Source organism: Gavialis gangeticus, unplaced genomic scaffold (assembly GCF_001723915.1).
Source record: "Gavialis gangeticus isolate Ggan-Ray unplaced genomic scaffold, GavGan_comp1, whole genome shotgun sequence".
Taxonomy (NCBI): domain Eukaryota; kingdom Metazoa; phylum Chordata; order Crocodylia; family Gavialidae; genus Gavialis; species Gavialis gangeticus.
In genome coordinates, this window is record NW_017729034.1 from 82,840,434 (window position 1) to 82,855,499 (window position 15,066).

General features: G+C 41.5%; 1 protein-coding gene across 4 annotated transcripts in view; it reads right to left on the reverse strand.

Annotated features, from left to right (window-relative positions):
* Window positions 1-15,066, reverse strand: part of SASH1 (SAM and SH3 domain containing 1) — a 317,210-nt gene that overhangs the window by 206,047 nt on the left and 96,097 nt on the right. For 2 of the 4 annotated variants that reach the window (XM_019526898.1, XM_019526896.1), the window contains exon 1: window positions 7,789-8,767. The exons of the other annotated variants lie outside the window; for them this stretch is intronic. In XM_019526898.1, the coding sequence (XP_019382443.1) occupies window positions 7,789-7,884 (96 nt within the window). In that variant the 5' untranslated portion in view covers window positions 7,885-8,767. Of the gene's footprint in view, window positions 1-7,788; window positions 8,768-15,066 lie in introns of those variants that run through there. 4 annotated transcript variants of the gene reach the window in all.

Genomic DNA, 15,066 nt, shown 5'->3' on the forward strand with positions numbered 1-15,066 from the left:
TTTGTGGCCTTACCAGGGGCTACCACCCCTGCAGTTTTCACCCACCCTGTGGTGTAACATATACACATGACATGAGTTTTGATTTCATGAATTTGTGGTGCAGTTCCCCTGAACCCCTGCACTGATCTTCTTCAAACTTGGTAGGCTTCAGTCTCTCAGCAGAGGCTACCACCCCTGCAAGTTTCAGCCAAATCAGATGAAAAAACAACAAAGTTATAGATATTTCACTGATTCCCCATTATACCCAATGACCGGATCTCCGAGGCGGCTCCAACGCTTTGGAGCCACTTCAGCGGATTGAAGCAGAAACCCGACCCGGTCCAGAGCTCCAGAATGGATTGCTGGCATCCGAAGTGGACAGATATGAAGCCAGATCGAATACCTGCCTACTCCCACAGGCCTAGATTATACATCTGCCAATGTACCAAATATCTCAAGGTAATTGTAAATAAGATGGTATACCCCCAAACTCTCACACACATCTCCAAAGAAGAATGCACCTTTATCACAAAAATCTTATCCTTAGGCATATTAAAGACAAACAGAACAATTCCTTCTTTTCTTGTGTGTTCAGTCATGAAACCCTGAAGACTAGGAACCCAGATATCTATAAACAACACCTGCCTCCCATACCCCCACATCTACTGAAAGCAAAGTGACAAAGGAAAAGGCTGGTCATTTACAGATTACTTCATACAATTGTAAGGAGGAAAAATATCTGCCTAATCTTACGTGAAAACAGCTATTATGAGAAACAAAGCCACAGGGTCAACACCTAATAATTATTACTAATCATGTATCATTTACTCTTATGCAAATGTCATTTATATACACCAGCCCATGGGCAAAATTTCTCACTGGTCATTCACACATGACAACAGGATAGGTGGGGAGGAAGAGACATTTGACTGCTGTATGAAGGGGAAAGGGTAACATGGGATGCAGCCAGCACTCTGGCCCCTGCCAAAGGAAGCACTAAAACCTATGCAATGCCTTGTATCCACTCAGCCATGTGACTTTTGGAAAAGAAATAGCCGGGAGGAGCCAAGCCAGAGACTCGAGCCAGAACAGCAGCTGCAGAAGCAGCTTAAGTGCGACTGAAGAACACTGATATATTTTCCACACTTTCGCCTGGACTTTATCTGTCCAGTACTGACTGGCTGTTTACTCCTGGCTCTCTCTCCCCCTTCTCCATCTCTGCATCACTCCACACCTGCTTCTCAGATCCAGCCCACTTCTTCCTTCCTCTTTCCGTTAGCTGATCCCCTAACAAATCCACCTCCTAAAAGAAAATCTTGGAACCACAATGAAATTTGCTATCATCACACTGAAACATAGCTCTGGAAGGACTTCCAGGGTCATCTAGCTCAATTCCCTGCACAGATGCAGAAGTCACTGCTCCTAAACTAGCCTGGACAGTTGCATATAGTGTACAACCTCCAATGCAAGGAGATTCCACAATTTCCCTGGGCAGACTGTCCCATTGTCCTGCTGCTCTTACAGTCACGAAGATTTTCCTAATACTGGATCTAAATGGTTCTGTTCCTATGTTATGTTGTCTTCCCATAACTTTAACTTATCTTATTTGTTTATAAGCTCTTCTGGGCAGGGACCCTCTTCCCACTCTACATTTGTACAGTTACTTGAACAATGATCATAGTAGTGCCTAAGAGCACATGTTATAAAAGAGAATTAATATTTATTTAACCATAAGAAAGTATGACTTGCCCTGGACTCTCAAGCTAGTGTAGGGCACACAAATAGGTGTCCAAGGCTGTGTTACTTAATGTTATCTTCTTACCTAAATGCATTTGGTGCAATAAAATAAAAATCCTTTATAAACTAGTTATTCTAAATGTGAAGGAGCCAATATTTGCAGGTATTTGAGGCCCTTTTAAATAGGATATAGACAAAATTTAAATAAAAGGAAAAGATGATAACTGATAAGTATATTATATTTCACAAATGTAAAGAAGCATCCTAAATGGGGGGGAAAAAGTGCCAGTTTATTTTTCCAGAGCACTTGGCATAATTCAGACTGAAATGAATTGGCTGGTTTTAAAATTCAGACAAAAACGCATGAAATTAGACTACGGAGATAATTTTCCTAACAGAACCAACATTCACAGTCCTAGGTTAAAAACTGGAAAGTGGGAATTTGTAATGGAGACACTGTCCCACCTTAACTGAGTAGCTAGCTGCTCTGCAGAAAATAGCTCAGGCGCACATAGCAAAATCCAGACACAGAATCCCTTATTTTTTTCTGCAATTCTAAAAGCCAGCAAAGGGCTTAATGTTCTTCTGAAGACAAATGAGAGAGCCAGACCCCGCCACTTTTATCATACCCAAGACTAGTATCTCATTGATACTGTGATGCCTGATGGAGACATCTGCGTTATGTGACTTGACATGCAAGAAAAAGTCTAGGTCAAAGGTTATCTCTGTGAGCTGTCTTCTTCATAAAGGGATTAGTGCTGGTGGGTGTAACATTTTATAAGGCAGCAGAGAAAAGAGTGAATTGGTGGGGGCAAGGGGAGGGCTAAGCAAGAAGTCAGTTACTGAAAGAAAAAACATTCTGTTTCAAGAGTAATGTTTCTACATGATGGAAAAGCAACATATCCTACATGGAAATGTGTAGGTCAAGCCTATTTTGTCCAGCCTTAGCTTTGCCACTGAGATTGGCTTAAAAAACCCACTCTGAAATAATAGTAGAAATAAAAACATTTTTAATCTGAAACCTCATAGTGCTGCACCAGGTAATTAGGTAGCAGTTTCACCTTGTTACAGATGGGAGAAACAGAAGAAGGACGGTAAGAGTCCTCCAATTTCCAAAAGGGTCCTTTACTTTTGGATTCGTTCTTTTTTGGGTGTCACCCTCACAGTCATTTCAGACATGCTAAATACCTGCCATTGCCCTTGTAGTCACTGGTTTTTGGCATCCAAAAATTGAGGCACCCCAAATTAGCAGAGCACTTTAGAAACAAGCATTGGAAAGTCACAATAAAAGTGATGGCAGAGTCAGGAACACAATCCAAGGGATAGATCTTAGGCTGGTGTGAATTAACACAGACCAACAGATAGTGTTACGACAATTCACCAGCTGAAGATCTGAGTGCCAGTGCCCTTGGCATGGCAGAACTAGATGCCCCTTGTCCACCATGCAGTAGTTCATAATGAGATCTAAAGTGAGCTGAGGAGTTATTTGATGTGTTTCTCTTCTTTTGCGTTTTTTTATTGCTTTGATAAGAAATCAGGCCTAATTGTTGAAAACTGCACTGAGCGTTGTACTAAGTGATTAGATTATGCATGCAAATGGCAGAGCTCCAGACACAAATATAAGCAGACTTTATTCTCTTCAGTAGAAACTGTTCTTTTAGCTGGCAGCTGCCAATTGGACTGCACTGATTTTTCTTTTATCTTGCTAAAATGCTCTTGATGGAATTTAAGTTTCTTTGATCAATGCTTATCATTGATTCACCAGCCTTGAAACCAGGAACTTACTAGCACTTTGAAACAATCAACCTGAAAGGTCATCTAGTTTCAATGTAACTCCTATAAGCACCTCTGTATCCTTTGGTAAGACCTTGTTTCTTCTTTAGAAAGAGTCTTCAGTGAGCCACATCCACTTCCCTGACTAAAATCGTTGCTCCACCGAAGTAGTTGAGAGGTTTGCCACTGACTTCAATAGGGGAAGGATTTTATCCCATCTACCTGCAACAGTAACAGTACACTAAAGAAAGAAACATACTTGTAATACAGAAGAGCCAGTAGGCCTGCCCTAAAAGTCTACCTTAAAAAAGATCAAACCAATACACTTACTTTTGTAATATTTACTCTGACTGTCTTATCAAAGGCCTTACATTGGCAGATACACTCAGATGCTCAGCTGGGTGACAAGTCAGTTACTGAACACAGTTTTCATTCAGTTTGCTCTTGCCACGTTAGATGTTTGATCTAATACATTATACATATCTTGGAGCCATTTTATAAAATGGTGCTGCAGTCTAGGATACAGAGGATTTCTGTGATAAAGATATCACATTACTCACTGCAGTAATCCCACAATATACATCACATCATTTTTTTACTATGATTTGCTTAGGAACTATAATGAATTGATCCCCCTACCATCCCCCCAAATAATTTTTGCTAAAGATTAAGTATGAGGCTTTTAACTATAATTTTTATCTACACAGTTAAATGACTGTGAGGTACTTAATTCACAAGAGCTACTACAGAGTATTTCATTATAGTAACTGTAATAAGGAAGAGTCGCTTGTACTTCCACAAACCCCCAATACAGCTGGAAGCAGACTCTATATTTATCACTTATACAGAGAAAGTAATTATGTGCCCCAAAGCCTCAGAGGAGATGGTGCTTATAGCCAAGACTTGAAAAAATGTGTAAGCAGCTCTGTGCTTAGGAAAAACCTAAGTTTTTGCTAATTTTGCCTGTGAAGCAGACTCATACATGATTGAAATCCACTGAATCTGTTCAATCCTTATTGAAATCCAGACTGAAAATGAAATGTACTGGGCAATGTAGCAGACAGTGGCAGAATCCAGCTCTAAATAACTCAAAGCCTCTATCTTGTGCTGCCATGTCCCTCAAAGGGACATCTTCTGCCACTATTTCTTGGGTAAAGGGGAACTTTCCCTCAGAGGAGTTCCAAGGAAGGCCCTGGGGAGTATAAGTAAAGTTGGCAGAATGGGTTTGCTTTCCCCTTAGGTTTGCCATCTTCCCCCACAGCTAAAATAGATGCTAATGTTTCTCCTGGACTTACTTTCAAGTCTGCTCCAATTCTTTTTTGTAAGGAAGTCTGCTCCAATTCTTTCTCCCTCAATATGTCCATCTTTCAATTCTATTCTTGTAACAGAACACACCAGTCACTGGCTACTGGTCATGTACTCACCAACCTCCATACACAAAGAGCTTGAAAATCTGCCATGGCTACATCTGCTACACAAAAGATTAGGCACTCATTTCTAGAGGTAATGCACAGATGAGAAGTCAATCTACACCAACCTGCTGAAAAAATCATACTGTGTACGTGAGCTCTCTAGGGCTAGGCCTTGCTCACAGTTCCTGCTCTTCTACTGGCTTCCAGAAAGTAAACAGATCAGATAGGTTTAAAACTCTCCCAGCTTCTTTTGGCTACTGGAAAGGATGAGCCCTTTCTGTCTGTTCTGCTTCCTGCCCTCCTGGCTGCCGCACAGATGTGCAAGACTGCCAGTCCAACATTTCCTCAGTCCCCAGTGTGCCATAAAGTCTTCGCTACTCTCTTTTCCAGTGAATTGTCCAGCATCTACCTGCTGTAGCTCAAAGCTCTCCTCTAGCAGCACCAAGCACAACGCCAGGCAGTTTTCACTTGCTAAAACAAGGCGAAACAACACAGAAACTATTGCTGCTGAACCACATTATGTTCCGTTGCTGGGTTTTGCTCAGTTCACATTCAGGAGACTTGCTCTGCAACCGTACAAACTAGGAACTTACTGTATAAAGAAGAACCTTAACTTCTGCAAGAGCACACAGGTTCTTTTTCCAGGAAAACTGCTCTCTCACTGGGGGCATGTTGGTTTTTGAGAACCAACGCATGAACATATTTTAATCTTGTTTGTTATATTAAAGAATACCATAGGAAGAAAGTTTCATCAGGCATGGACTGCAACCTCTTGGTAACAAAATGTCTACTCCTGTAGCTTGGTCTGACACCTGGAGCTTTAGAGTTATTTTTATCAGAAAAAAACAAAATGGTCCAGGAAGAAGCTAAAACAAGCAGCAAATACAAAACTCTACCCATAACTTGATGTTACCCCAAATGATTACTGCCTGAGACACAGAATTTTTCCCCTACTCAACTTCAGTTGGTCTGGCCTCCTCAAACTTCCCCCACAATCCCTAAGGCATCCAATAATCCTTTGCTTTCACTAAATGCAGTACTGAAACATGCCAGAAAGAGAGAAAGAGACTGTTCATAAAGCACCAACTGTCTGCTCCCTACAAACTGGCAAAATTGACTCTGCTACCATTCTTGCATTAAAGTCATTAATAGGGAAACAATGTAAGCAGTCAGGTGCTATTAAACTGGTTTGCCATATGGATAAGAATGTCTATGAGGGCAGGAAATATAGGGGCAGTTTTTTTTTTAATTGGTACTTAAACTTTTAACAAGGGTCTGTTTTCTATTATTATTTCTAGAAAATTTAAAATAAGATCCTATTGGCTTTATCCCTATTAAATTCTATAGATTTCCAGGAATGATTTTATCCACTGAAGGTTGCTGGCTGAAAAGTTTTAAAAAAAATCCTTCGTGTGTTTTTTTATATTTTATTTTTTGGTAGCAAACTGCAGCACAGGGTGTAATTCACTTGGTTCTTCTATCAATAGAAATCTATAGGATAGAGGATGCAGATAATATTACTGCTTGATGTTTCCTGTGTAGCAGTTGTTGTCTATGGTAATTATTACCTGGCATCCCATACAAATATTATTCTGATAACACAGCTAAGAATATTGAAAAAAGTTACAGAAAAGTTAAAGCCCTCCTTGCCCTACAACTGATACAGTAACAGTCATCAAAATAATTAAATATAAAGCAAGTACAGCTTATCCGTGGGTTTTTGATCTTCTGTAGATGTTGAATTATTGAGAACCTGGGGGAGGGAGGGAGGGAGGATAGGATCACCAAGGTAGAAAGAAATGTTTTACTTGCTGCATACTTGTAGCTGAACGTCTTATTTTAATAATTCATCAAGAAATGATGTTTCAAGTAAGCATCAAGGATGGGTGCAATCTGAGAAAGCGCAACTTTGTCTCAAGTTTATAGCAGTAGTGTGCTTGATGTGTTACTTATTCACTGGAGCTCCTGCTCCCTTGCTCCCACACACACACCACAAGCCACACTAACAACACACGCTCCCCAACTATGCCAAAGTCAAATCCAAAATTCATACACCAAATTCCACACTGCAACTTCCAAATGCACACACAGCTAAACCAAGTTGATCACAGGGAGATCTGCATTTCTTACAGCTAATATAAAAGCTTCACTAGTCTTAACAAAGCTTAGAGTCATTTCAGCCACCAAACATGTTTGTGAGCAAAGTAAATCATTCGTCAACCAGCTTGATAAAGCATTAAAGCGTTATTTTTAGATATACACGATTTTAAAACGCTTTATGGGCAATCTGGACAAACTGTCAGCCAAAGCAACCCATGTTCTTGAACTTAATATCTGTCCCAAATGCCAACTGATAAAAGCTCAGAGAGCTATATCAGAATGAGCCATGCTCCTGAATTGTGAAGGGAAGGGGCACCCACATAATATGTTTCTCTCAACATGAAAATGTTTCAGGCACAGAAAAAAAAACAAACCAAAATCCCACCCACAAAGGTTCTTAAAGGAAACCTCAACCAGGACCTAGAAATCAGTGATGATTGCACAGTTTAACTTGACCGGCTAAACTTCATAGCAGGTGTTACAAAAATGAAGTGGAGCCATAAGGGTTTAATAGCTGCACACATGGTCCTGAAAAACCTCACAGACTTCCTTCCAGCAGCAAAAAAAAAATGGTTATTCCTTTAAAAAAAATATTTGACCCCAAACCCCTACCTTTCTAGAAGCCCCGCACAAATTTTGCTTAGCTTGCAGAGTGGTTTGGTTTTGTTTTCAATCAACGAAACAACTCCTTTGAGTACACAGTCAAACAACTGGGTAGGGTACAAAAGGACCCAGAGTCCCATCATCTCCTCTACAACCCTCCTCCCAGCAGGCCCCAACAACTCACCAGTATACCCATTACATCCGTCCAGAGTTTGGAGAAAGCCTCAGACATGATGCTGTCCTCCTGGGGTTCTGGGCAGGCTGCTTGTTCCTCCTCCATGTCTGGATCCCCTGCCTCAGCAGAGCTTAATACTGGCTCCCCAAAACAACAACTTTCTGTCAAGGGGTGATCCCTCCTCAATAACACACAGCTCACCAACAAGAAACACTTCCCCAGTCCTTCTGAACCGCTTCACCATGCCTTTCTCTTCTGATCACTGCTATCAGTCAAACCCCAGCTTCTCCAGAGGACACCCACAGAATGCTTCAAGGGGCAATGAAAACAAAACACAATTTTTCTCCAGGTCAGATGCCAGACCCTGCTCAGTCAAATGCAGCTTCCCCCTCGGGTCTGTCCTTTCTTGCCTTTTGATGGATCCAGGAGCTGCAGAGCTGACATTCCTTCAGAAACTTTTCTGGTAGAGCTGCAACAACAGGGTAGCAGAAGGCAAGCTGGAGCCACAGTTTCACCGTGGGGGCTCTTGTAAGCCTAGCAGCAAAGGATTCACTGTCATATCATTTCTTCTAACAAAGAAAAAAGCATCGCCTGAAAAGCCAGTCCCTTAGAGAGGCAGCTTGTAAGGGCACCACTAGCAAAAGAGGTGCCTACGCTTTCTTTTCAACTTTTAGGTAACTCGCTAGTACCCCTTTCTTCCAAATGAGCTCTCCCAGATTCACATGACTGCTCACTGTGTCTCTCTCGCTCAGCTAAAGAAAGCTTTTAGCAACAAAAGGTACTCTGATGTCAGGCTCTTTGCATGGAAATGAGCCACAGGCAGGAGAACAAATCGCCTGTTGAAAGAGCAGCCTCGCTGAAGACCTTGGCATGCACAAGTTTCCAATCGCGAAAGCTATTCACTCAAAGCAGCCTCGGTCACAGGACCTTAAGGAAGTTAATCTTTAACGCAGCCTGCAGCCTCCCAAGGGATCCAGTGTGGCACAGTTCCCCATCTTTTCCAGGGAAGCCAGCCTACCTAGCCCCGCCTGTGCTAGGAAAGAAGTTTGCAAAAAACAAAAAAGTGCAGGGAACTTCGTTTTATTTGTGTGGCACTGATGATTTCTTTCTTTCCTTGGTGCTAATGATTTTTTTTCCACACGGTTTGGGAAGCAATCAGCATCTGATTAGGAAAGCTGAGGGGAATATTGACTTTTATTTTCAAGTGTAAAACTTTTTTTTTTTCTAATACCCCACTAAGCTGACACTACAAGGCAGGGGCCCCTGTGTTACTGCAGCAGGGCAAAATATTTCCTCCATTAAGATTTTTCATTTGCTGTTTGAGGCACATCTTTTCTTTTGCAAAAGGGCAAATCTGTCCCTGATTAGGTTTTGTAAAACCAGCTCCCTCAGAGCAGGGATCTAGAAATATTTTGTTTCTTTTTTAATCTATTCCTCTCTCCCCCACACACATTGTGATGAGTTGCTGTAAGCACCAGTTACATACAGCGCAATGAGCATTCCCTTTTGTGGGTAATGTCTGATTATGCGAGTTTATTCAGTAACAAGATCAGGATAAATTAATCAGATTTCAAGGGTACATCTAACAAAACACCGCCCATGTGCTGGAGGGCTCCACTGGGATCAAAGTGAATGAGGGGGAGGGAATGGGGGACTTTTTCTAGGCCTACCAAGCTCAGACCCCACTAACAAGCTTGTACCAGCTGGCTATTTCTACTAAAATGATCAGCAATGAAACAGTTCAAATTTAAATTTCTGCAGTAGATGATTAGGCTTTAAAAATAATAAGCAGCTTGTCAAAAGCTACTGCTGTAACCTATCATTTAATCTGAAGCACCTGTCCATGTGGGGAAGAATGATAATGTATTTAGGAGATGTGCAGCTGTAACATTACAACCAGCTTTTGAGGTGCAAATCTTCCATGCCGTGTCACTTCGCCTTGCACCCAAGCCAAATGCTGTCACTACAGACCTAAGCTGCTGCTTATGCTTTTCTGAAGCTACTGTCATAAAAATTTACCCGTATTATCTGTTTTCACTGTGGCTTTTTGGAACCCGGTGGGCAGCTATGAAACTGACAAGAATTAGGTCAATTTCATGCTCCTGTGTAGGGGGGGCATTTAGAAGCAGGCTGACACAAATAGTTTGCTGGAGAGCAGGACTCAAAAATAGATGTGGCAGGGGATAGATAAAGCAGCAGAAACAGGCCCTTGCCCAATAACAGAGTATGGACTTTCATATTTCCATAAAGCTAGGGGTCCTTTACAAAATCATGCAGCAGAGACTTCAAAACAGCTAAGCAGAGGCTGAGATCAGGGAAAGAATCCTAGCTGAAACCTCAGAATTCCTTCAACAACGGATTTGTGAGACATAAAGAAGCTGGTGTTTCTGGGCACCACCTCTGGATAATATCAGTACTTAGTTGATCTTTGCTGTTAAGTGTCTAAAAAACTTGCATGAGCAAAGGAGATGAATGAGTACGTGTGGGATGAGCAAGACAGACATAAAAGAAGGGCGACATTTATGGGATAAGTAAAAAAAAGAGAGGGAGGACAGAGAAAACATTGATGATGTGATGAAATGTAAAATTTGTACTGGCACTTCTGCGTGCGGTCCTCATAATTCAGTCATGACTTGTCCCATTCAAGCCCCACATACATGGAGTTAAAATATTATTTGGTATTTTAACTTTTATGCAAAGCTGTAGAGTATGGGATGAATAAAGTAGGTCTATAGAGCATAGAAAGGTTTCACTGACACTCCCTTGAGATGTCTTGTATAACTGGATTTCATTAGTCAGAGGTAATACAGCCAGCATGCCCACCCAAAATCCAAGTAGGAAAAACCTTCATAGTAGCATCATGTCAGTCCCATGCAATCAAAATGCTGATTCATACAAAATTAGTGTTGGAAGGGACCTCAGGAGGTCCCAAAGTTTGAAAAATTATGATTCAAGCACCCACACTTCAGTCTCAGGATTTAAATACATTTGGGATTTTCTGCATTTGTCTTCTGATCAAGGATGCACTCAAGTCATATTCTCAGTCATGGGTGCTAAAATCTTAATTAAAAGGAAAAAAAGAGACACAAGAAAAGTTCAGATTATGTACTCACTTGAATCCAAGACCAAGGGTTTTAACACCTCAAATATGATGTGGTTCATGATAAAAAGTTAAAGGTTGGTAACAACTAACTCAACACAGGCTTGCTAGACTCTTCTTTAAGTTATGGTATGCATATTTAATCTCATGATGTCCTTACCTGAAGTAGGCACTTTTCAAGAGAAGCCATAAGAAAAATGATATGTTGTCATTCCCCCTTCTTACACAGAACTCTCTCCCAATTATCTTTCAGTGGAAGACCCACTGGAAATTTTCAAGGGGTAACAGAGACCTTTTCCATCAAGAGTATAGATATTCTAGGGCAACTGAAACCTAGTTCTGCTGCAATGATGAAGCCCAGCTGCTTAAAGCATGGCTCATCCTAACCCACAGTTTTTGGTGAATTTGTAACTAATTTGACTTGCAGAGTTGTGTTAATTAACCAGAGATAGAACACAACCACAGCCTGTAATCTACACAATCCATCTGCCTCATGCACAATTAACCAATGGCTGCAAAACCCCAAGATTCAGTCATGTTATTATCTATGTCAGGGGTTGTCAACTGGGGGTGTGTCTACCCCCAGGGGTACTTTGGAGGATCCTAGGGAGTATTCATGGACGGGTGGGGATGGGAGGGGGGGAGTGAGGGCAGTGGTACCCCTCTGCAGGCTGCGCAGGTGGTGCCCAGGTGGCCGGATGTGGCAGAGGGGGAAAAGTTGCACGCGGCAGCGCTTGCCACTTCCTACCACCTTGTGCTACAGCCGCTATGTGTCCACCTGCGTGCCACCCCCCCCCCAGCTCTGTATCTGGGGGTACACTGCTCTGCATATGGTTGCCTGGGGGTACAATGGTCAAAAAAGATTGAAAACTCCTGATCTATGTGTTTGAGTGTGTGTGTATCGAACGCCAACTAATTTCAATGGGAGTTGTCCCTCATACTCAGACTAGCCAGACAGGCTTATCCAACTTCAGAAGCACTGACTGTTCATGATCCAATCAAAAAAGAAGAATTACTTTTCCAATTCAGGTCTGATTGCAACTCAGGCTGGAGATTTGCTATTTATATAGTACTTTATTGTAAGGAACAGCTCATGTGACGGGAAGTATGGTCATAAACACACACACACCCCTTGGTGCTCACAAACACCATATGCACAGAGACTTGAGTCATGAGGCAGAAGGGTCAAAATCCTTTCAGCTTCAAGACAGGGTCTGTAATCTGTCCATGGCCACACATCCTCATTTAGCACGAACAGAAGTACAATTAAACACTCTTAGTTTCACCATATACAAATCCTCTAAAAAATAAATAACTTATTTTTAATGCTTCGTCTTAAATGTTATTCACAAAATGTGAGATTGCAGTTCCTGCTTTAGGATCCTTTAGCACTTTCTCTGTATCAGCTGCTTCTGTCAATGGGCTTGATGATACTAATCTCTGGTACAAAGTACATTCTGCCTCTGAGGACAGGACTGAGTCGTAGCCAAATGGACTGGATATCACATCATACCATAGCAATACAAGGCAGTACATTGGGACTCAGTCTACTCTTTTACACTGATTTTAAAACTAGTTGCTCCAGATTTACACAGATGCAAGAACCACCATACTAATACATTCCCACATCACAAAACAACAGGGCTCAAAGTACCACCAGCATGGAGCGTTACAACAAATCTTACCCATTTTATAAACTGCACCATTCAACAATACTCACCTAGTGTACTAAACCTAGACCACACAAACACTTGCTCTGCTGTAGAGATCAGAAATCACTAATTATTTTAGAGGTTTAGCTGTCAGACCTCAATATTATTGCTAGCCTCATGAAAACAGTGTTTTATATAATAACTAAAGCAATAACTTGTAATACAAATCAAATTGAGTTAGGAATGTATAATTCTATCAGTGAAAAGCAGTTATGGAAAATTAATTGTTTTCCTCTGATAAAAAATCTGAAAGCTCCATGTGAAACCAGAGCCATCACTCTCTCACTTATCTGAATCTTGCTACATTAAAAAATAAAAAGGAGAGAAAGAAGCCTGCCCCTGAAAATTGCTCCATAAACCTTAGTACAATACACCTACAGATTTGTAATGCTGCCAAGGCTGGGTAGACCTCAAGTGGGAGAGGCAAAATATGGTGACTGTCACTTAGTATGATTCATCACAGAAGGAAAAGAAATCTAACCAGAGCACACAGTAAATATTACTACCCTTCTGGAAGGATGCTTGCTGAGCCATAAGTTGAAAGGAAAGGATCATATCCTCTGTCCCTGCACGTAGATGAGTTCAGCAGTAGTCTCTTGTGTCCTGTCCAGTGCTTCCTCCCTCCCCCATTAGGGTAAGAAATTACGCTTCACCATTTTAGTTCTACGGTAGGGTCTCTCCAAATGCCAAGTAGTGACTCAGAAATCCCCATATTCTTAGCGTTAACTTCTGCCCTTTCCACCCAAATTCATGATCACACCTTTCCAGTCCCAAAGAATCATTAGCTTTGTCACACTGATTATGTCTTTTTCCACCATCCCACCCACTTTTCTGGGTTTGTCTAGACTTTTGTTACACAGCACTGCAGTAATTCAACTTGGTAAACAACAAACATTATTTTACTTTTCTGCAGCGCCTTTTTCAAATATTTTGGGAACAGGAATTAACCCTCAGAGCTCCTTGCTCCTGCTCTGTGTGGATCAGTAAAGCACCCTAACTGATTTTACAGAGAAGAGAGGGGCAAGAGTGAACTGCCTACAGTCACTCAACGTGTGAGTAGCAAACCTGAGAACAGAGCTCCAGCAGCTCCTTTTCCAATCCTGGCCTCCAAGTACCAGGCTACAGTCCCCCTGGCTCTTATTCTGGTTGCTTAGTGGTGGCCTGGGTATCCCCAATAACCTTTCATATTGTAATTCTTCTCTTATCTAGTGAAAAGGAATTTTGGTAACCTTATCCTGGTGTCATAAACTGCCATACAACTTGGCATAATTCAGCACAATCAGCTTTCCCTAGACTTTACAGAAGTCCAGCACAGGAGCAAGGCTGCAATAGTAAGGAAGCTGGCAAATAAGAAGCTTTTGGGGAGATGTTTGAGGCAAATTTGCATAGTGATAATTGACGACAAAACCAAATTTTAGCTTCCAGGTTTATTCTCTTCCACTACCAGCCCACACATTTTTGGACTTCAGTGCTCCTCCATCAGATATTTATTGAATTTCCTCTAAAGCCCTTCCCAAAAAACACAAAATCAAACCCCAGCCAGACAAAAAGATCCTTTCCAAGACGCAGATTTCACTCCGCATTAAAACTTGCGTTAAATACATCTCATAAGTCACTTCTCTGAAAGTCAACCAACCAGTTTATTCCATCACAGGTCCATAATTGACACCCATTAGGAGACAAAAATTACTGAGCTGCTTGTGGCAAAATATGACTGGTCAAAATGGCAATTCACTCTTTTTTCATGGGGATACTTGTTAGAAAATACGTTTATTTTAAATGGGACAGGAGAAATGATCTCACCTCAAAAAACCTCTCCCCCTCCCTCTGTTACCCATTAATAAAGGTTCACAGCTCCCCTAAACACTGTCCAAAGCAATTCAACACAGCTGAAACCCTGGAAAATAAAATGCAGTGAACTGCATTCAAACTGTTCACCTAAAACAAATGCAGTTACTCTGACCAAGCAGTGTGCTGAGGACCTGACTTCTAATTAAGAATGGATTTGAGAGAAGCCTGTAAACTGTGCTCCTATAAGACTCTTCTCCAACAGGAGAGAGGATACTGCAGAGTACTGTGGCTGTAGTATTCAAAGGTTGAGATTATCCACAGAAAACAAACTGATATGTCACTATGTGGCAAAAGCAGGTATTTGATCCATTTAACTAAGCACATACATGGGGGAGGGGACCAAATTCTACATCCACAAACCAGTGAATGTCCCAGTCTCAAACAAACTGAGGGCTTGATGGCTGACCTCAGACCAAATGTCTGCCCCTGGCCAGTTTCTCCCACTTGCCACAACGAGAAAAAAAAAAAATCAAACCTAAAGTCTCATCCTCCGATCAGGGTCATTTCCCACCAGTGCAATTCTTTGTTAATCACCCTGGCTCCCCCCTCGTTCCACAAATCCAGGAAATAAGTCCAGACATACAAATTATCAAGCAAAGAGCCCCACACTCACAAGCTACCCCA